At 36.7% G+C, this 22466-nt stretch overlaps 1 protein-coding gene across 2 annotated transcripts in view; it reads right to left on the bottom strand.

Moving 5' to 3' along the window:
* ZDHHC2 (zDHHC palmitoyltransferase 2) overlaps positions 1–22466 on the bottom strand; it is a 62401-nt gene that overhangs the window by 13852 nt on the left and 26083 nt on the right. For both annotated transcript variants that reach the window (XR_012124010.1, XM_073219091.1), the window contains exons 2-8: positions 22214–22240; positions 21030–21124; positions 12398–12518; positions 9189–9258; positions 8059–8091; positions 6086–6206; positions 3363–3495 (exon numbers count right to left, since the gene is read on the bottom strand). Coding sequence is in view for 1 of the 2 variants with exons in the window: in XM_073219091.1 (XP_073075192.1) it covers positions 3363–3495; positions 6086–6206; positions 8059–8091; positions 9189–9258; positions 12398–12518; positions 21030–21124; positions 22214–22240 (600 nt within the window). In the remaining variant the exon portion in view is untranslated. The remainder of the gene's footprint in view (positions 1–3362; positions 3496–6085; positions 6207–8058; positions 8092–9188; positions 9259–12397; positions 12519–21029; positions 21125–22213; positions 22241–22466) is intronic.

Here is a 22466-nt window from a genome sequence, read left to right as displayed (position 1 = left end):
TGCAATCACCACCTGTATCAAATTCCAAAATATTTTCATCACCCCAAAAGAAACTCTATACCCATTAAGCAGTCACTCCCTTTCCCCACTCCTTCCCATTCCCTAAAAATCACTAATACACTTTCTCTCTCTATGGCCTTACCTATTCTGGAAATTTTATATAAATGAAATTATGTAATGTTAACCTCTTGAGAGTTTGGCTTCTTTTGTTTAGCATGTTTTTGAGGGTCATCCCTGTTGTAGCATGCATCGGTACTTCATTCCTTTTTACAGCTGAATAATATTCCATTGTACAGGCATACGCTTATTTTCTCTATCCATTCATCCTTTGATGGGCATTTGGGTTGTTTCCACCTTTTGGCTACTGTGAATAGTGATGTACATTACTGTGAACATTGATATGCAAGTATCTTAGTCTCTCGCTTTTCAATTCTTTTGTATATATATCTAGAAATGGAATTGCTGCATTATACAAATTCCGTGTTTTACTTTTTGAGGAACTGCCAATCTATTTTTCATGTTATGCATCACTTTATATTCCCACCAGCAAGCTGTGAAGGTTCCAATTTCTCCATATCCTCACCAACACTTGTTTTTCTATTTTTTTTATTATAGCCTTCCTCATGGGTGTAAATTGCTGCCTCACCATGGTTTTGATTTGCATTCCCCCAATGACTAATGATGTTGAACATATTTTTATGAGCTCTTTGGTCATTTGTACATTTCCTTCTGAGAAATGTCTATCTAAGTCTATTCAAATTTTTGCCAATTTTTAAATTGGGCTGTTTGTCTTGTTGTTGAGTTGTACGATTTCATCATGTATTTTGGACACTAGGTCCTTCTCAGAATCATGATTTGCAAATATTACTCTCATTCTATAAGTTGTCTTTTACTTTTTTTGATAATGTCCTTTGATGTACAAGTTTTTAATTTTGACAGAGATCAATTTAGTTTTCCTTTTGTTGTTCATGTTTCCACATTTAAGGTCCTGAAGATTTATCCCTAGTTTTCTTGTGAAAGTTCTTTGGTTTTAGTACCATTTGTTAAAGATACTATTCTTTCCCCCAATGAATGGTCTTGGCACCCCTGTCAAAAATCAACTGGCCAAAGATGTATGGCTTCACTTCTGGATTCTCCATTAGTCTACAGCTCTAAGGCTAGTCCCACACCGCTTTGATCACTGTAGTTTTGTCATAAATTTTGAAATCAGAAAGAACTTTGTTTCATTTTTTGGTGGATATTGTTTTGCCTTCTTGGGGTCCCTTCCAATTCTACATGAATCTAAGTATCAACTGTTCTATTTCTGCAAGAAAGGCTATTGATATTGTAATAAAGTTTGCACTGAATCTGTAAATCACTTTGGGTAAGATTACCATCTTCACAATATTTTCTTCCAATATGTGAACATGGCAAGTTTTACCATCCATTTAGGTCTTCCTTAATTCATCTGAGCGATGTTTTGTAATTTTTAGTGTATTACTGTTGTACCTCCTTGGTTAAGTTTATTCCTAGGTATTTTATTATTTTGGATGCCTTTGTAAATGGAATTGTTCTCTTAATTTCCTTTTGGATGGTTCATTGCTAGTGTAAAGAAATACAACTGATGTTTTTGCATATTGATCTTCTGTTAGACTTTATTAGTTCTAATAGTTTTTATTGTGGATTAACATTTTTTATATATAAAATCACATCTGCAAAAAAGATAATTTTGCTTCTTTTTCAATTTGGATGCCTTTGTTTCTTTTTCATAACTAATTTCTCTGGCTAGAGTACCAGTACTGTTTTGAATAGCAGTAGTAAGAGTGGCCATTCTTGTTTTGTTCCTGATCTTAGGGGGTAGGTTTTCCTTTTTTACCAAAGAGTATGATGTCAGTTCATATCTCATAAATGTCCTTCATCAGGTTGAGACAGTTCCCTTGTATTCCTAGTTTAAGTGCTTTTATCATGAAAGAGCAGTGGATTTTACTAAGTACTTTGCATCATTTGAGGTGATGGTGTTTTTTTCCTTCATTCTATTAATGTGGTTGGTATCTTGCCACTGATTGATTTTTATACATCAAACCACCCCTGTATTCCTGAGATAAATCCTACTTGGTACAATATATAATCATTTTAATAGTCCTACTTTGTACAGTATATAATCATTTGCTGGACTTGCTGTGCTAATCTTTTATTGATGATTTTTGCATCTATATTCATAAGGGATATTGGGCTGCAGTTTTCTTTTCTCGTGATGTTTTTGGCTTGGCATTAGGGCAATGCTGGCCTCATAGAATGAGTTAGGAAGAGTTTCCTTCTTTTTTTTTGGCAGAGTTTGAGAAAAACTGATGTTAATTCTTCCAGAATCTTTGGTAGAATTCATAAGTGAAGAAGCCATCTGGTCCTGACCTTACTTTGTGGGGAGGCTTTTGATTATTAATTAAATCTCCTTATTTATTATAGGTCTGTTCAGGTTTTCTATTTCTTCTTGAGTCAGACTGGTAGTTTAAGAGTTTCTAGGAATTTGCTCATTGTTCATTCAGGTCACCTAATTTTTTTATTTCATGGTATTCACTTTTCATCCTTTTTATTTCTGTCAAGTTGGCAATATGTCCCACTTTTATTACTCATTTTCATAATTTGAGTCTTTTCTACTTCTTTTTTAAGCTAAAGCCTTGTCAGACTTGTTGATATTTTCAAAGACCCAATTATTGATTTCACTGATCTTCTATTCTTTAAATTCTCTATTAGCATCACCTTCTCTCTTAATCTTTATTATTTCCTACCTTTTGCTGGCTTTGGACTTACCTTGCTCCTCTTTCTGTAGTTCCTTAGGGTGGAAAGTTCTTGGTTTGAGATATTTCTTCTTTTCCAATGTAATCATTTATAACTAAGTGTTTCCTGCTATGTATTGCTTTTGCTGCATTGCATTTCTGTAGAGCTTTTGAATATACTGTTTTCTCTGCCTGAGATGTCCTAGCTCTTTTCATGACTGACGTCCAACGTTAAACACTTTTTGCTTTGGTGAGCTCTTCTGTGACCACTCTATCTACACAGGTTCTCTTCCACCATCCCCGGCCCTTGGTTCATACCTCAGCACTCTGTTTTCTTGGAATCACTTTGCATTTTGTAATTACCTTTGGTTACTGATTTTCTGTGCCCCTCATTAGACTATTTTGCCCTTGCCCACCAGTGTATCTACACAATGCTTTACAAACAATGGACAACCGATAAACATATGAAATGAGTGTATCTGTATGTATCTAAGTCAGCATCCCACAGAACCACTTTAGGACAGACTGGCATTTAATCATATGGCAACTGTTGGTGAATATCTATTTATGGTTTTAAAGTTGTGTTAACTACAATAATTGGATACTCACCTAATGTAGATTTATTTTTGCTGACTAGCCAACAATGATAGCCAAACAGAGAAGACAAGCTGACAGAAAACATAGCTGCAGCAAAGAATAAAAACATAATATGGAACTTGGCTTGAGTATCAGGTAGGCCATTCTATAAAGAAAGGAAGAAAATAAAATGTTTTGTCAAAGGGATAAGTATTCCCCTACTTTTATACATATTTTTTTTGCTTTAATTTTTTAAAATTTAGATGTGGAGAAAGATACCTAGTTTTATATTAAAACTTTGAGGAAAAATGTCATCAGATTAGAATAAATGTTTACTATATAAGAACATACATAGGAAAAGGTATTAAAATTTGGGCTCTTTCTTGCTTTGTATAACCAAATTATAGAAAAATTATAGTAGTATGTATGTAATTATAATAGGAGGAAGCAAGATAAAAGCAACAGTAAAATAGAGCTTTTAGTTTACTTCCTGACAAAGTTTTGTTAACATACAAATGTTGACATACTTTTTTTATAATGCTTGGAAATGAAGGTTATTGGGCACAATTCAGCTACTTTCTGTTGATGTTTTACAACAACAGCATCAACTACAAGAACACATACAAAAACACATCCACAATAATGCTTGCAGCTATTTTGGAGAACAGCATCACAGAGATAACACTAGTGTCCAGCGGCTGTCTGAGAGAAACCTTACCAGATCCCTGGGATAAGACAGGCCACTGCAACGCAAAACAGTTTGGTTTTTGTTGTATATGTTGTGCAAGGATACCTGGACCTATTCTAATTTGGCAGGTTTTGGGTAATGGACACAGAAAGGCACCAGAGCTGCTAGGAGGTGTCCCCTTCTGACAGAAGGTAACACTGTTTTAAAATCCTGTAGTATCTCTCAGACCGAGACAGGTCACAAGACCTCACTGAGAGCTTGTGCCAGAGTCCTCACAGCAAAAACTGGCCACTCCTTTACAAATGTATTTGTGGTTTAGAAGTAAAACCATCCATAGAAATGAGGAGCAGTGAGGTAATATTCTCTCAGGCATTCATTAGGGATCCCTTTACGCTGGATATTGGAAGTACCCCTGAATGCACGGGGCATGTCTACTGTGTATTCTTAGCGTGTAGCACTGTAACTCCCTAGGAAAGCACAGGATTAGGTTTCTGTGAGCCTCTGAACACAACATTTTTGTGAACTGAACAATACGTAGCCTTGTTTTACATGTTTCTACATAAAGACACCTTATTGACACTTCATTAAAAATGTATTGTTGATTCATTGTTCACTTAGAACTCCCGGCCAATGGCACTGTGACTCAGGCCTGGGAGAAGCTCATCTGATGCACATACTGACTCCATGAGGCACGTGACAGCCTTCTTCTGCTTAGGTACACCAGACAGCACCTCAGCTCTTCTGCTTAGGTACACCAGACAGCACCTCGGCTCTTCTGCTTAGGTACACCAGACAGCACCTCGGCTCTTCTGCTTAGGTACACCAGACAGCACCTCGGCTCTTCTGCTTAGGTACACCAGACAGCACCTCGGCTCTTCTGCTTAGGTACACCAGACAGCACCTCGGCTCTTATGCGTAGGTACACCAGACAGCACCTCGGCTCTTATGCGTAGGTACACCAGACAGCACCTCGGCTCTTATGCGTAGGTACACCAGACAGCACCTCGGCTCTTCTGCTTAGGTACACCAGAGAGCACCTCGGCTCTTATGCGTAGGTACACCAGACAGCACCTCGGCTCTTCTGCTTAGGTACACCAGACAGCACCTCGGCTCTTATGCGTAGGTACACCAGACAGCACCTCAGCTCTTATGCGTAGGTACACCAGACAGCACCTCGGCTCTTATGCGTAGGTACACCAGACAGCACCTCGGCTCTTCTGCTTAGGTACACCAGACAGCACCTCGGCTCTTATGCGTAGGTACACCAGACAGCACCTCGGCTCTTATGCGTAGGTACACCAGACAGCACCTCAGCTCTTCTGCGTAGGTACACCAGACAGCACCTCAGCTCTTATGCGTAGGTACACCAGACAGCACCTCAGCTCTTCTGCTTAGGTACACCAGACAGCACCTCAGCTCTTATGCGTAGGTACACCAGACAGCACCTCAGCTCTTCTGCTTAGGTACACCAGACAGCACCTCAGCTCTTATGCGTAGGTACACCAGACAGCACCTCAGCTCTTATGCGTAGGTACACCAGACAGCACCTCAGCTCTTCTGCTTAGGTACACCAGACAGCACCTCAGCTCTTTTGCTTAGGTACACCAGACAGCACCTCAGCTCTTCTGCTTAGGTACACCAGACAGCACCTCAGTGCTGTGCCTGAAGACCATTTCAAACAGTGAAATCACCAACACAAAGCACAAAAATGCAAAACATGTGGTGCTAACCAGGCTGAAAAGCATACTTGTTTACAGTATCAGAGTTCAAACAAGATGACAGTAAGTCACCTTTTTGGGTCTCAACTGGGAATGTGCACACAGGTGCCTTAAATGTTCCCCACACTTCTGTGCATGACCACTAAAGCTCTCTGAGCATTGATTTTGGGGTTAGGAGTTAATTTTAGCAAGTAGGTGAATTCATAAATACAGAACCTGTGAATAGTGAGGGCTGACCTATTCCATAAAACAAGCTCTATTCCATAAAACAAGTGTCTGAAATAATTCATTACTGAAAATTTATTATATATTTTTGTATACCAAAAAAAGTCACCAGTGCAATGACTTACTGTCCAAAACTTGATAAAATACTGCAAATCTGTAGCAGCAATAAAAAGGCAGTACAGCAAAGAATAAGCCAAAAAAAGAAGGAAAAATTTATAATTTGAAAATCCAACACAATTGTTCACCCTGTTAAGAAAACAAAAATAATTTTCAGTGAGTTTTACATTTTCAACTTAGGTTTACATATGCTCAGCCTTAACACAGTATTTGGTTTCCTAACATTTAAAATGTATTGGCATTTCTTTAAAGCATGACTTACACTTCTTTACACATCCAAACATTAAAAAATCCTTCACTAAAAAGTAATTTGTATTAGATATCTAAAATTTGATATGTAATACTGCTTTAATCAATCATGACCCATATAACTGTATTTCATGTCCAATTATGTAATAAGCACATGCCTAAGAGCACAAAGCTTGTGAGCCACCTTATAAAGTCAGGCAGATAGAGGAATTTTATTAAGTTCATTTACTATGTTACTTTTGGGTTTGATTTTTAAGTACGATTAAGTAATTTAAAATCTTTCAAGTTTCCCAAATAAATAGCTTTATCCCAAGATAAAACGGCTTCACAAAATACTGCATACCACTGAAGGAACCTGGTGATCAAAGCATATTAAATGACACGTGTAAGAAAAGAAATAGGACTGGGAGCCAGACAGCCAGGGTTGTAATGCATGTTTGACTCTAAATAATCATGTGGATCCAATGAGGTGCAACAGCCCACAAGAATTTCATTTTCCTTATCTGTAAAATAAGTGCTCTGAGAACCAGCTCTATATTCTATGATCTCAAATATTCTTACTTTTATCATTATTATCTCAAGGGGGTTAGGAATTCAAACTATTACATCAATAAACATAAATACAAACACAACTCATACTTTATAGTCACACATTTTTCTACCAAAGGTTTTTTTTTCCTTTTCATAAAGACAAAGGAATTCCTGGACGATCCTGTGTAAATGCGACACAATGCCTAAGTGGAATTGGCTAATATCTTCACTGGCTAGCTTTGTTAACCAATGTAATAAACCTACTGCACAGAACATACATATATTGTGTCCCCTCTTCAAATGTCTTTGTTCTACTCTAATAATGGGAGGTAATCTCACCCTCTTTGACTCTAATAAATTAGAATTTTTCATTCTAAATTTTAAAAGTGAAGCAATGTTTTTATGAAAAATGTTCACTCAACTATACAAGATGAATAAATTCTAGAGATCTGCTATACAACACTGTGCCTATAGTTAACAACACTGTATTGTGCACTTAAAAATTTAAGAGGGTAGACCTCATGTGAGTATTCTTACAATAGAAAAAAATGTAACATTTATTAAAAAAATAAAAAAGGTAAACATTTACTTGGCTTGTAAATAAATCTTCATTAGTTAATTTCATCTTCCAAATAATCCTTTAAGTTACATAATTTCATATTCACTTTGAAATGTTTTCAAAAATATTAATGAGTTCTAAGTAGACACCCTTGTTTAAACATACATCATTGTGTGTTTGCTATACTGATCCCATAGTGTCAAGTTTTATTTAAAACAAACTGTTAAAGCTTTAGATGAATTAATTCTTTATTAGAAACTTCCACTGAAGTACTGTGTATAATTTATGTGTGCATTTTGGTATAATTTCTGGGAAATACTTATAATCTCTGTGTTTGTGCAGTACATTTAAAGGAAACAATTTGTTGAAAGCAAGTAAGAGAAATTAACTTTTATATTGATAACCTACTGGATTTAAAATTATTTTATGAAAATTTCTTTTAAAATTATTTCATAGAAATTCTTCTGAATAAAGGTTCTTTTGAGTTAACTAAACAAATATTAGAAACTAAATCTAAAAGTACCTCCTAGATTTATTTATTTAAGTCAAGATTTTATGTATAAAAATATTTAAATAGTAAAATGATTCAATTAATTAAGTTATAAGGGAGAGAAACTTATTTTAGTATAGAGCCATACTCACCATGGGCAATGATGATCCATCTTCAAAATACATCTAAAAAAAAAAAAAAAAACCCCACACACAAAAATCAACACTCCATAAAATTCTAATCCTACTGAATTACAAAAAGGAAATATAAAATAGTTACTTCAAAAGAGTAGTGGCAGCTAAAATACTACAAAATTATTTACTTATCTAAATATTGAATAATAGCAAAAGTCCTCAACTAAAATAAACATTATAGCCAATTCTAGTTATGATACAATAATAGAACTTTAAATTCATTTAAAAAAGTACACGATTTAAGATGTAAACCAAATAACTCATTTTCAAAAAACAATGCAATATGCTAATATACAACTATTTCACGCTAAAGGAAGTACAACATGACAACAGATTTGCAGAAATTCTGTATAAATCTTTTCCTTTAATATCAATCCTTAAGCCAAGCAGTACTGTCCTTGTGGTGTTAAGTATATGATAATATCTCACTGTCAGACAGTAAAACTTGGTTCCCAAATACTGAAGTCAATGCGTTATCTTCATAAAGATGGAAAAGAGCCATAGAAGTATTTGTTAAAAAGAACTAGCCCAGTCTGAGCGTTAAAAAATGTGCACTTCATTCACACTTCACTGTGAGACACCCAATAAAGTCAGACAGATAAGAGAAATTTATGTGAATTTGGGGGAAAAGGGACAATTGACTGTGGCCCTAAGCTACACTCAGATTAAACCAAAGAGAATGACCCAGTTATATTTCCTAAATAAAGCTGGAGAAACATAAATAAGGGGAAAAGGAAATCATCTGGGAAACAGAGAAGAAATACATTAATTAAAAACACCACCAGCGGCGCTCCTCTCCCTGAGGTCACCCGCACTTTCTAAGTGTGTAACCTTTTCACTTTAAACTCTCTCTTTTCAACCTTTCAGGGGGCACTCCTCTCACTGAGGTTGTGTGCCCTTTCTAAGTGTGTAACCTTTTAATCTTACACTTTCTCTCTCCAAAACTTTCAGGGCGCCTCTCCTTGCTGAGGTAGCCTGTACTTTTTCTCTCTTTTAAGTAACTTTAAATAAAACTTTTACTCTGCTTAAAAAACAAAAAAAACCCACCACCAGCATGTAGACATTTTAGAAGAAAAAAGTTCTCTTACTTATCACAGACGGAACAGTGATGGCAGCGGTCTGGTTTTATAAGTTGGCATCTGTCACAATAGCGGATTGCTAGGAACAAAACACTCCACTTAGATTTAACAGTGAACTGAATATGCAATTAAATGGCTTTTATCATCTATCCAATTTCAAATTCTAAAAAGTACACTGAATCTGAATTTGGTGAATATGAGATACTGGACTCTGTGTAAAACAAAAATGCAATGAATTTTCAGCCACCTCAGTCCTCAGGAGGTTTCCCAAGAATAGGGAATCTTTTGGGGGGAAATTTTTCTCAATCATCAGTAGTTACAGGAAGGCTCACAAAAGGTGCAAATACGCCCATTCTATCATAGTAAACAGTATGTCTCCCTCAATAAATTAACTTATTCCTGTGCCCTGCCAGGATAAACTAAGTGAGGATACAACCACATTTTAGAAATTTGTGAATAAACTCTACTGTGAATTGCTCCAATTGGGAAAGAGCTCACATCTTCTCTGCTGGGTGAGAGACAAGCTTAGAAGTGAGTATTGGAAGACATACTTCCCATACAGAATTTTAATTCTTGGAAGTGAAGTCCTGATTCTTCCTTCTCTAATGAGATATAAAAGATATCTTCTCTTTGTAAGATATCAAAGACATTTATGGGTGAATGATTTGGAGATGCTATTTGAGTACACAGGCATCGTACAGGATGCAAGCAGTCTACCAAAATTACAGGAAAGCAGTTATTAAGTGGGCAGTCCCACTTAAAACTAAACTAATGAATTTAACATTTGGAAAAAATACTTGCGACAAATAATTAGCCATGTTAGACTGGCAAATATTAAAATCTCTGGAAAAGGGAACAGTTGCTATAAACTAAGAATAAAGGGAAATTTTTTTAATTAGACAAAACAACCTATATGGAGTTGTTTTAAATATTGATATAAGTTTTTATTCATCCCCTTACAAATATCTTTTTCAGGACCTGCAGAGATGAAAGGCATGGCCTGCTCATCCATCTCCTGAATGACGAAGTCTCACAGGTATACATTCCAGGCCCTTGCTAAGCATTGAAGTGTAAGGCAGTGTTGTCCAGAAGAAATATAATGTAAATCACATGTGTACTTTCAAATTCTCTAGGAGTTATGTTTAAAAAAAGTAAAAAGAAACAGGGGCAATTAACTTCAATATTTTATCTAACCTATCCAATATACTATTTCAATATATAACTAGTAAAGAAATATTAATGACATATTTTACACTTACAATTGCATTTTAAGTGTTCAGTAGCCACAAGGGACCCAAGGTTACCACAATGGGCAGCATTAGTCTAAAGTCAGAAAATTCCCAGGTGGGTTTAAGGGGGCAATGCTAGGTCCTCTCCAGATGGTGAAGAAACTTTTCAAATCAAAGTGGGCAAGAACTTACACACACAACAAAAATCAAAACCACAAAGAAATTTTTTGTTTGTAGTTTTTCATAAAGAACACTGTAGTCTTAACAAAAAAAGCACTCCTTGCACCATATTATATGCAGCTAAAATCGTTCCATTGTAATTTAAAATGAACTGCCTGATTCTGATTTAAAGATTGAAAAGTACAGCATAGGGAATACATCAATAGGACTGTAAGAACTTGCAGATGGAACTACACTTATCGTGGTGGGCATTTCATAATGTATGGAACTGTTAAATCATTATGTTGAACTCCTGAAACTAATATGATGTTGTGCATCAAGTATATTTCAATAAAAAACCAAACAACAACCTTCAAAACTAAAAAAAAAAATTAAAAACATGAAGATCGAAGAGTCCTCTAAGAAAGCAGAAGACGGTTGGATGGGAGGAAAGCGGAGGACGGTGTGGGATGAGCAGTTCCCCGGGGCCCTGCCTGGCCACACCCCACACCCAGGTCTGGACACGGCTGCATTTATTCTCTGCGTACACCACTCGTTTAACTTACCCAGCTGGCATATTTTTCTTTGGGTTTGGACGAAGTACTATGGATTTAGAATGTATGATAAAATCCTATATTATATCACCATCCACTTTCTTCAACTCTCTATGAAGTGTGTGAACATCAACTGACGCTTTCAGTTGCCTTAGTCCCCGGACTTTCCCAGGGTGAAGGAAGTCATCCAAAGGATCCAGGGGTCCTGGAGGTGGGTGGAGCAGGAAGGACCCCCTCACTTCCTGCCTTGGCGGTCCTGTGACTGCTCCGCGGAGCATCCACTCTGCATTGTGCTCACCTTTGCATACTACCTATTTCAAAGGGGGATCGATCACACCGGTCTTATGACCTATTTATTATTCTTTGTATAGTTTAATTTAGTCAATGATTCTAGTCAGTTAATAATGATTTTAACAGGCACCCAGAATTTTTGCACTGAAAATATAAGGATTGTATTAGGAAATCCAGATTCTATTTCAAACTGTCACAAATATTGGGAATTGTAAATTCATCTCAGGAGCGAGGCTTATAATACCTGAAAGGGACAAGAGATGATAGCCTTAACATCAGTAGATGAGCTACCCAAGGAGATGACTTATAAATCCAAAGTGTAGTTGTTTTTATTAATGAAAGTTGATTATCTTGTTCTGGTATGACTTGTGCTTCCCTCCTTTCTTTTAATTCAGTGTATCAAGGGGTACAGTAGAAAAGCACCACGATAGGAATGAGGAGACTAGATTTCTGTACCTGTCACTGTCACTCATTAACTAGATTTGGGAATTCATGCAGCAACTTATTTTTAGGGTCTTAAATTTCCTTGATATTTGCTTAGGCTTCTACAGGGTAAATATACATCAACATACATAATGACATCTCTGCCTTTGTGGGATAGAATAAACGGCATAATATTAAATCAGGGAATCACCACTTGCTCACTGAAGAACAGTGAAAACAGGAAAAAACTGTGAGAACTAGAGTTACATTCAATTATGGTTCTAAAGTGAGTGAGAAACAAATATAAGTTATATAAAGTATTAGTGAGATATTTCACATTCTTGTTTTCATACTAAGTCTTTAAAACCAGCTGTGTATTTTACATCTGGTTTCCAAGAGAATATGAAAAATACTTTCTTGCAGAATTGTACAGGAGAGATTTAATAACAATCCAAGACAGAACACAATGCATCTCAACGACTGTTTCATGGTTTCTGGTATATAAATATGCTTTCTAACAGTCCCTATAACTGATCGTGCCAGAGCATTCATTAGTGTCTACCTCCAGACACGGTCCTGGTGTAGATGGGAAGGTCTTTGGCTGCTCGCCTAAGAACTTCCTGATGGGCTTCTCCTCTTGGCTCTCTCTCCAACAATTCTTTCTCTGCATAAGAGAGATGGAACTGTAGAAGAAATTTAAATTTTAATCAGTGTTCTCAAAAATGACAATAACATATTGCTCTACTATACCTACAAAGAAGGTATTTATAAAATATTAATAGCATGTAGCATATATATTCCAAGAGGTAATAGAGTTTGAAATCTGAGCATGTCTGTTGATCTACTGGATAGTTAGTTTACACATCTATACAAAGGGAATAATAATAATAATAATAATACCTACTTCCTCAGATGTTTGTGAAACTGAAGAGGAATAGAATATGTAAAAGTACTTTATAAACTTTAAAGGTCTATCGAAGTATTAGTTATATTAACAGATGAAATGGCAAAATAAGTAAATTTTACACAATGGATGAATTTTTCAACTAGACACCATTAAGAACAAAAACAAATAAATCTATCAAACATATTTGCTCATATGAGTTTTTACTTGGGGATAATCAAGGCATGGATTCTCTAGCACTCGAAAGAAGAGATTAATTTTACTTCCTATACTGCCGATTCAGCCCAAGCAATTAAAAAATCACTTACTTGAGAAAAATGAAACTTTGGGCTCTAACTTGATAATCACAAAAACAGTTTTAAAAATCTCCCATAAATGTGTTTCAGGAGACATGTACAAGGATATTCACACCATCACTGTTTGAAAGGTATAAAAAACTAAACACAACCAACTGTCCATCAAAAGAATAATGGGTAAATAAATTGGTATATAATTTATATGAATACTTGAAACCTCTATTGCACTTAACAGTTAATGAACTATAGCTATGCACAAAAAGAATCTCAACACACTGTTGAACAACAAATAACAAATCATCTTATAAAACATAGATATAAAATGATTCCACTTACATTGAATTTTAAAACCAGAAAGTTATATTTATTATTAAATATATATTACATTATTGCTTATGGATATATTACATTATTGCTATATGTGATAAAATTATAATGAAAAACAGGATAGTTGTTACTTCTTAAGGAATACAGGGACATAAAATGTGGAAGTGCACAGGGGATGCTGAGTAAATAAATGATGTTTTCTATATGGTCTGGTGGCTGTTGAAGTGTTCTCATTTTATTATTCCTTAAATTGTGTATTATGCATGCTTTTCTATATGTAGATTTTATACTTCTTTTTAAGTTGTAAAAAAGTGATCTAAGCATGTCAATGAAGGCAAGAAAAACAATAATGAAAATGAGGTCATGATATTTGAGAGAAATGAAAATTAAAAATTTTGTTTAGAGGTTGACAATTCTACTGAGGTTTTTTAAAAAAATAGAGACACATCTCCAGCTTTCAAATATAAATAATTAAGTTACCATAATGTTCTTTTTTGCATGATATTTTTTTAGTATAACTGTAAAATTTCAGACCTGTTAAGATAAAGAAAGTTTTCTCTATGTAGAAATTTACATAATATGAATTATTCTAAATTAGTATTTCAAATTGACTAGCCTTAATCTAGCATATATGTTACAGTTTAGGCTCCGTAAGAGTTTCCAAAGTATTTGAAAAAGTATTCTCTACACTAAATAGCCCTCCTGTTATAAGTTCATGGCATTTACTTACTTATCATTTGTTTCATAGTACATCAAATGACACTTGAACCAGTCCTTTTCAAATGAGTATAAATAACAAATAAATGAAGGTCACATTTATGAAGATAGTATATACTTGTTATCAGTGCTCTTTAGTTGCTACCTCAAATCTCAGTTTAAAAAATGAAATAAATTTCCACAATTATTCTGACTGCTTGGGTATGTAGATGAGGATGGTGAATGGCTAAGCAGTGTTGAGTATCAAGCCCAGAAAAGAAAGGCCTTGCAGCCTGATCCCTGAGACCGGGGCAGGGTCAAGTCTTGGTACAGTGTAAGCACCCTGTTGTAACAGTGCAACAGACAAAAAAACCAGCACTAGCAGGCCTAGGTCGATATCAAAGAGAAAGTTATTTTACATCCTGGGCCCAACTTTCTACTCCTGGAACCATGATGGTCATTATTCAGGAAAATGCAACTCCGCTCCCTGGTCCTAAAATTAATTTAAAACCTAGCATTGAAAATTAGTATGGTAAAGACCTAATAATAGTCAAAAGGATTAAAACTATCAACATTTTATTACAGTTTCTTACAGAGTTCTGTATCTTTTTAACCTTAAAGGAAAGTTCTAGTGAGGCACAGAACTGGAAGTCTCCTCAGAACATTAGATGCTTTTACTAATAAATAAATAAAACACCCTGTACCAGTTCCAAAAAAAACCCCAAACACAGGTGGAACTGTTACTCACATACTATGGATGTCAAAGTATCTACTGCTATCTTGGAATGCACCAAATATACAGTCCCCTCCCCCAAAACACTTCTGTGTACGAAGGCATGTCACGTATTTGAAGAAAGATGGCATTTGTAGAGATGTGAAGAAATGGAAGGTCTCCTAGGGTGGAAAGGATAGTTATTCTAACCTGCTCCCAACCTCCAGATGGTGGCAGTCTGCTAGCCAGGTCATGCATACTGTTTTGTTTTGTTTATGAAGTTTTACTAATTTTTTACTATTTTTTGCTAACTTCAGATTTAGAGAAAACAGTATGAGGTTCCCACATATCCTCTCACTACGCTGCTCATATTATTATCATGTATTAGTATGATACATTGAGCACAATTAATTAATGAATCAATATTGAAGCCCATAGTTTATTCAGATTTCCTCAGTTTTTACCAGATATCTTTTGCTGTTCCAGGTTCCCATCCAGGATCCTACACTGTATTTATTTCTCATTTCTCCATAGGTTCCTCTTGGCTGTGACTGTTTCTCAGATATCCCTAGTTTCTACTGACCTTGACAGCTTTGAGTAGTATTGGTCAGGTATTTTGTAAGATGCTTCCCTACTGGAATTGGTCTGTTTTTCTCCTGATTAAATGGGGACTTTGGGTTTTGGGGGAGGAAGACCACTGAGGTAAAGTGCCATCCTCACCATGTCTTATCGAGGGAACATATTATCAGTGTGATTTATCATTGTTGATGTTGACCTTGATCCTCTGGTTGAGGGAGTGTTTGTCAGGTTTCTCTACCTCAAGTTACTCACCATTTTCCCTTTTCCATCCCATATGCTTTGGAACAAATTCACCATATGCAGCCCACATTTAAGGAGTGGGGATTTATTTTTTCCCTTCTTGAGAGCACAGTATCTATATAAATTATGTGGAATTTTTCTATAAAAGATTTTTCCCTTCTCCCCATTTTATTCATTCACTCATTTACCTTTATCAGTAGATTCTTAGATATTTATTTTATCCGTTAGGTTACCCAACACTGTTTTATTTATTTGGTTGCTTCAGTCATGGGAATTTTCGGTTGGCTCCTGTGTCCCTCTGACATACCACCATCAAAGTTTGCTTAGTGCTTCCCTACTTTTTGGCACTGTAAGTGTTCCTGGCTCACCGTGACTACTTCCTGCCCTAGTTCTAGAGCCATCCTCCCTCCTTTTACTGGAGAATGGTATTAGAAACCAAGATCTGGGATCAAGTATAGTTTGCAGATTAAAGAAGAATATAATTTTAGAAGAATATGTAAATTAAGGAAAAACAAGTCTAATAACAAACAAAAAACTCACAGGACTGTATTTCTTCTTTTGCTAGTTGTTTTTCACATAGGACAAAAATGAAGATATAACTCGGCAGTACCTAAAACGTACAAATTAAAATACAGAACATTTTTGCCTATTAAACTGGCCACAGTTTTCTTAATGACAACATGCAAGGCCAAGGGTCTGATGACACTGGCAGCACCGCAAATCACTACCATCCTTCTGGCAAACAAACTGGCAAGTGTCTTAAATTTCCTTGATTGGGTGATTCTATTTCTGAGAATTTATATTAAGGAAATAATCTAAAATACGGGTAAAGACCTATGTAAAAAATGTTAGAAACAGTATTTATGATATGAAAAGTTGGGATCAGCCTAAAAATCCAAGATGGGATGAGACTGAGTACATTTTTGTGTTTTGGTGAAAATATTATGCCATTTTTAAAAATGACAATAATCCAGTAATGAAGTATTACTTGGAAAAAAAATTGGAATAGGTGCACTCTGAATACAACTAAGAAGAAACAGAAAGAAATTCAGAATGTAAACTGCCTGAATTAGTGGGGTGGGATTTTTTTTTTCCTTTTTCTTTTGCTTAGTCTCCATTTTTGCAATATAATTTCATGTTATATTACTTTTATATTGGGAGAAAATGTCAGAAATTGAAAAACTAGTATCAATTTCACAATCTTGCTATGAAAAAGGTAAATATTAGTTCATACATCCCAGAATTTTTATTCTCTCAATAGTGACATAAAAATACTATTTTTTTATATCACCTCTTCTGATTTTTCCCCCCATTTTTCAAAGATTTTTAACATTTGAGAGCATTTTACTGTCCACCTAAGTCCAGGAGCCCTTGTTTTACAAGTGAGAGGGCTCTGGCTGCTGATCAGTTAGATTGGCCCACAGACTTGCATTTTATTGATGGACTGACCCAAGATTCTTAGCCAGCAAGCACGGGATCTTTCTTTCATGTGGGCTCCAAACACTTTCAATCATATTACCCCTTATCAGTATAAAGGAATTTGAGAGTGCACTGCCAGTGTATGCATATTTACTTATTTGTATTACCTAATATATTATGAACTTCATATGTGAAACTTCAAGAAAGAGAAATATTAAAAGAATAGTGTGTACATAGCAGTGGTGCTGTATTTTCTCCACGTTCCCACTAATGTCCTAGGCACACCCACTCATTGGGCATCCTCTCTCCATAGGAGAGGACATAGTGGTACAGTGACAAGAGTGTAGCCTTGATGGTCAAAACAACTTAGCTTTGAATATTAGCTCTGCCACCCACCTGCACCAGATGTCTTAGAATGATTAGCTGATGTTCGGAGCCTATCGCTCCATTCATAAAATGGTAATAAATAATATCTATCTTTCTAAGTTATAGGCATTCAATAAAGTGTTTGTCTTTTATAGAAAAATCACACCATAAAGTCTGGGACAGCTGTACATTCACTGTCAACAATCTCAAGCACTCCCTTAATACTGCATCATTTATTCTGTGTTCTGTATTTTTTCATTTTTCTATACTCTCCAACCACTATTTCAACCATCTCTTTGTTCCCAAACCTCAACCTCCCTCCCTCACCATTCTTAGCTGATGAGCTCACACATAATCTTAGGGAGAAATCAGAAATGACTTCAACTTCCTGCCAAAGCTATAAACACAAACCTACTTCTGTACATATAACTTCTTCCCTCATTCAATTATTTAAAATATTTTGAGTACCTTTTATGAGTTAGACACTGCTCTAGGGATGGGAAATGGATTAGTGAACAAAACACTTCAAGTTCCTGCTTTTGTACAGCTTACATTCTGGGGATGGTATAAAAATGAATATGGAATGCATTCTAGAAATGATATACCATGAGAAAATACAGTGAGGTAAGGTTTATAGGGCATGCTAGGGACAGGGTTTACTATTTTATGCACAGTGGCCATGAAAAGAGACATGAAAAGAGACAGGGTATCCCATGAGCAGAGACCCAGGGACAGGAAGAAAGTGAGGACCTGGCCACCCAGGTATCTGGGGGAAGGTTGTTCCGGGTCAAAGGGAAACAGCAGGTTTCAAGGCCCTAGCAGAGAGATGTGCTTAGCATGCAAACCAAACAGCAAGGAAACCAAGGTGATTCAAGCATCATTAAAAAGGGTCAGAGGTGGCGTGGGCCAGGCCATGCACAGCCTGCAGAAGGGAAGTAGGTTTTTGTACTCTGACTGAACTCAGATATCACAGGAAAGCTCTAAGCAGAAGAAAGATATCATCTGTTTTGTGTTCTGAAAGGATCACTCCGGCTGTCATGCAGCAAACACAGAGAAGAGAGCAAGCGCAGAAGCAAGTTAACCTGCTGAAAGGTGCCACACACACACACACGTGAGAGATGGCCCCAGCCTGGCGTGGGGGGAGCTGGTGGGCAGGAGCTCACCGTGGGCACCCTGGGGCTGCTGCATATACGGGTCCTGCGTACAGCATTTGCTGACTGACTGGGTGTGGGATCTGAGCAAGAGGAGCCAAGAATGATTTCAGGGCTTTTGGCCTGAACAGCTGGAAGAATGGAGTTATCATTACTGAGGGGAAACCTTAGGAACACGAGGAATCAGGGAATGGGTGGGAGACAAGAAGTTTGCTTTCAGTATGTTGCATTTGGAATTCCTCTTAGTTGCCAAACAGGTAGCTGGAAATGAGTGTGTAGTTTAGGAGAGAGGACCAGGCTAATGATAATAATTTGAGAGCCTAAGCAAGGACACGATATACAGTTGTAACTTACATAACTAAGGGAAGATGGCTAGAGATTGAGCTCAGGGACAATCCTATGCATTAGAGGCTCCGGAGAAAATGAGGAACCAGCAAATGAAACTAAGAAGAGGTTGCCACTATGAATACAAATAGAATTATTCGGATGAGAAAGGAGGTAATAACATTCTAGACAGAAAACCATGGCATGATGTACACAGGAAACTACATGGAATTAAGAACCACTAGACTATAAAGTGGGAAGTCAGTAACTTAGACAAAAGTCACTGTTACCCGACTAGGGAGCTAGGCCTTTACCCTGTTGGGTCTGTGGAGTCACTGAGGTGATACAAATGGTAGAGCGCAAGTGTTAAATGTGTTTGTAGATGGATCAGTCCAGCTTGGGGTGGAGCACGAAGTTCTGCAGGTACAGGGTTCTGGGAAGGGAACATAGGCCAGACTGTAATGATGCCATTTGGAAGACTGCAATGTCTCAGACAAAAAAGATGATTGAGAGAGAATTAGGGCAGTGATTTTAAAAAAAAGAGAGAGAGACTGGAGTTGAAACTGAAAAAGAAAAATTAGGAAGCAAAAACCTCTGCAGGATTTGCATGTTGGGGGAGGGGCAGGCAAGGCTGCCCAGCTTTTGGCTCAAATGATGAGATGGATGGCAGTGGCATTAACTGGTACACCGAACAGAGGAGTCACGGTTTGGGGGAGCAGCGATGACTTGTTTCTGCCGCGCTGTATTTGAGATGTCAGTGGATCAAGGAGCTCTGTTTGGCAGGGTGAATATAAGCTTGAAATGCAGGGAGAGGTCGGAGCTAGAAAGAGATGCGGGAATGGTCACCAGGGAGGTCCCTGGGAAAGCACCAGGGTGGAGGCATCACCTACAGCAGAGGTCAGATCTGTCCTTCAAGCCTACAAATAAGGCCAGGATGGTAAGAGAGATGACAAAAAAAGAAGTAAAAAGGGTAAAAGGGAAGGAAAAAGAGGTAGGAAAAGAAAAATTAGTAGAGAGAAGAAGAAAGCTCCCTCTAAAGCATCCCAGGCCAGGCCTACCATTAATTCTGTGCAAATATCTGTGGTTTTGTTTTTTATATCCTTTCCCAGGTCATATAGCATATTTATTGGTCTTTTTAACCATAGCTGCATTTCAAACATTTCAAACTTCAGGAAACAATTTACAGTGTTGCCAAAACCTTTTTTTTTTTAACTTGGCCTATTAAAATGACACTATTTTAGCACTGGAGCAAAGTTTATTTCTACTCAACAAACATGTACTGAACTAAGGTTCAAGGATACAAAAATGAGTAAGGCACAGACCTTTGACCACAAACATTTAGCCAGAATAAAAGACCCAGAAACTAACAGTTAGCCAGAAAGATCTTTTCGAAGTATAGATTTGACCGTATCACTCTACTTACAGGGTTCTGTAGCTGAGGCTGCCAGGGGTCCCCCAATATCCACTTTTTCCTTCTAATGTGGCCAGAATAAAGACTACAATCCTAGCCTTCCGTGTGAGTCAATATGGCCACATCACTAAGTTCTAAATGTAAGTGGAAAGGGCACCAGCAACTTACAGAAAGTCTCCTTAAAGGGAAGGACATTTACTTTTAATCCTCTTTCCTACTTTCTCTGGCTTGCTGGCTGGACTACTGACATGATGGGTAGAAATGGAGCAGCCACATTAGGCCAGGAAGTGATATTGAGAAGGATGGCTACAGATGTCAGAGCGACAGGATAAAAGGAGCCTGGGTACCTCGCAGCTATGGACTGGCTACAGACTCTGAATATAGAGAAGTTCAGTTAAATCCTTATTTGTTGCTATTTCTGGGGGTTGAAGGTCAACTAATCCATCATTAGTATGATGGTTATCCCAGTAACATATCTGCCTTCAGCTCTAACTATCCATCCCTCCACCTTGATGTCTGACTCTAAAGCAGAAATGAAACACCTAACAGACTTAATATTGGAAATGTAATATTCATCCAGTACAAAAATAATAATTACCAAGTAAAAATTCAAATACTAAGAGACATTATCATGTAACAGACACAATATAAAACAATTGCTACACTCAGTAAGTTTGTAACATTAATGAAAAGACATAAATTTATTCTTCAGACATTAGTATTTCCTGATTTCCATCTTCAGGATAAGTTTACTAATATTTTAACTTACTTCTTTTGAAGGATTCATTGGTAATGTAAAGATAGTTTTCCAATACGACCAGACAAACATTGCAAAAAGGAGATGATAAGCAATCAGGCACACAACTAAATGAGAGAAACATAAATATCATTGTAATATGCAAATACAGTCTAAAATCATGGTATTCAAAAAAGATCTGTTTGTTTTACAACAACCAAATTGTTTGACAATTTAATTATTTAATATCCCATGATTAGAACCCTCCCATCTGTAGGCAGGCCCTCTGTTGGTAAAATGGCTACAGGGACCTTTCCTACCTTGTAAAAATAAGGCAAGTAGGCCCGGAGATTTAAATAATCAACCTAGCATTAAACAACTGTTAAAACATTCAGGCTTTAAGAACTTTGCTTTACTGATAAAAAACAGCAGAAGCAGTTCCTATTTGAGAAGCTGTTTGCAAATTTTGCTTTGCTCTAGTCAGATGTGGTGGCCCTAATTGTTCTAATGACAACATATTTAAACAGAGACTATCTGGACAAAGAGAAATTTCCTACAAGTTCAGATGTCTTTTTTATCACATGGGACAACTATTAAGAAAAGCATTCTGAATACTTTTTTCATTAAATATATAAACATACCTTGTGTGGTATTTTAGTCTTGATGTATTATGCCAATATAAAACATTAATTTGCACACAGTGGTAATGATTAATTCTGAGTAGTATATTAATACATAACTTAATTCTGCAAGAGACAGTTGAATAAGATATGCTAATGTAAAATATAACATGTTTGGTTATTTAAAAACTTAAACAGAAATTTTTGACTTTTTAAAAGAATGATGATACTCACAGAATCATTAAAAATTCCAATTACCCACTGAAGCAATTAAGTCAGTGTGAGATGACTAATGCCAATGACATTTTCATTAATTACATGGATGACTCAAGTGTGGGGTAATACTCCGAGCTGAACTGGGAAATTGTTCATCTTCCTATATCTGGAGGCCACAAGGCTCCCTGGTACAATGACTGCCATTTCAGGGTAGAGCTCCCTGCCGGGCGTCTGACAGAATTCAGGTTGGGGACTAAGATGTCTTTAATCCCATCTTGTCTCAGGCATAACATTAATTCCCACCAAATCTAAATGAATGCTCTTTTGTTTCCTCAAACTGTTTTTTATTTTTTATCTAACACAATGATAAACATATCTTACCTTGTTCTCCAATGTCTTCCATGGACACTATAAAAATAAACAGAAAAAAGAGATAAGGCAATAGGTTACATGAAGCTTATGGCAAACACAGGGCTTGACTGAGATACAGGGCGCTGCAGCAGGTTAATAATTTGGCTCCCCTCCAACATTCTTTAAGTATTTGTTTAGCTTTATTCAGAGGAGTGGTGACCACTGTGGGAGTGGGGGTGGAGAACAGAGGCTGATGGCTGCGCTCATCAGCCGTGCCTCCACT

The sequence above is a fragment of the Manis javanica genome, chromosome 12, assembly GCF_040802235.1.
Source record: "Manis javanica isolate MJ-LG chromosome 12, MJ_LKY, whole genome shotgun sequence".
In the NCBI taxonomy this organism is placed as follows: Eukaryota; Metazoa; Chordata; class Mammalia; order Pholidota; family Manidae; genus Manis; species Manis javanica.
Note: the sequence above shows the minus strand (reverse complement) of the source record. Positions and strands in the feature narration are given on the sequence as shown.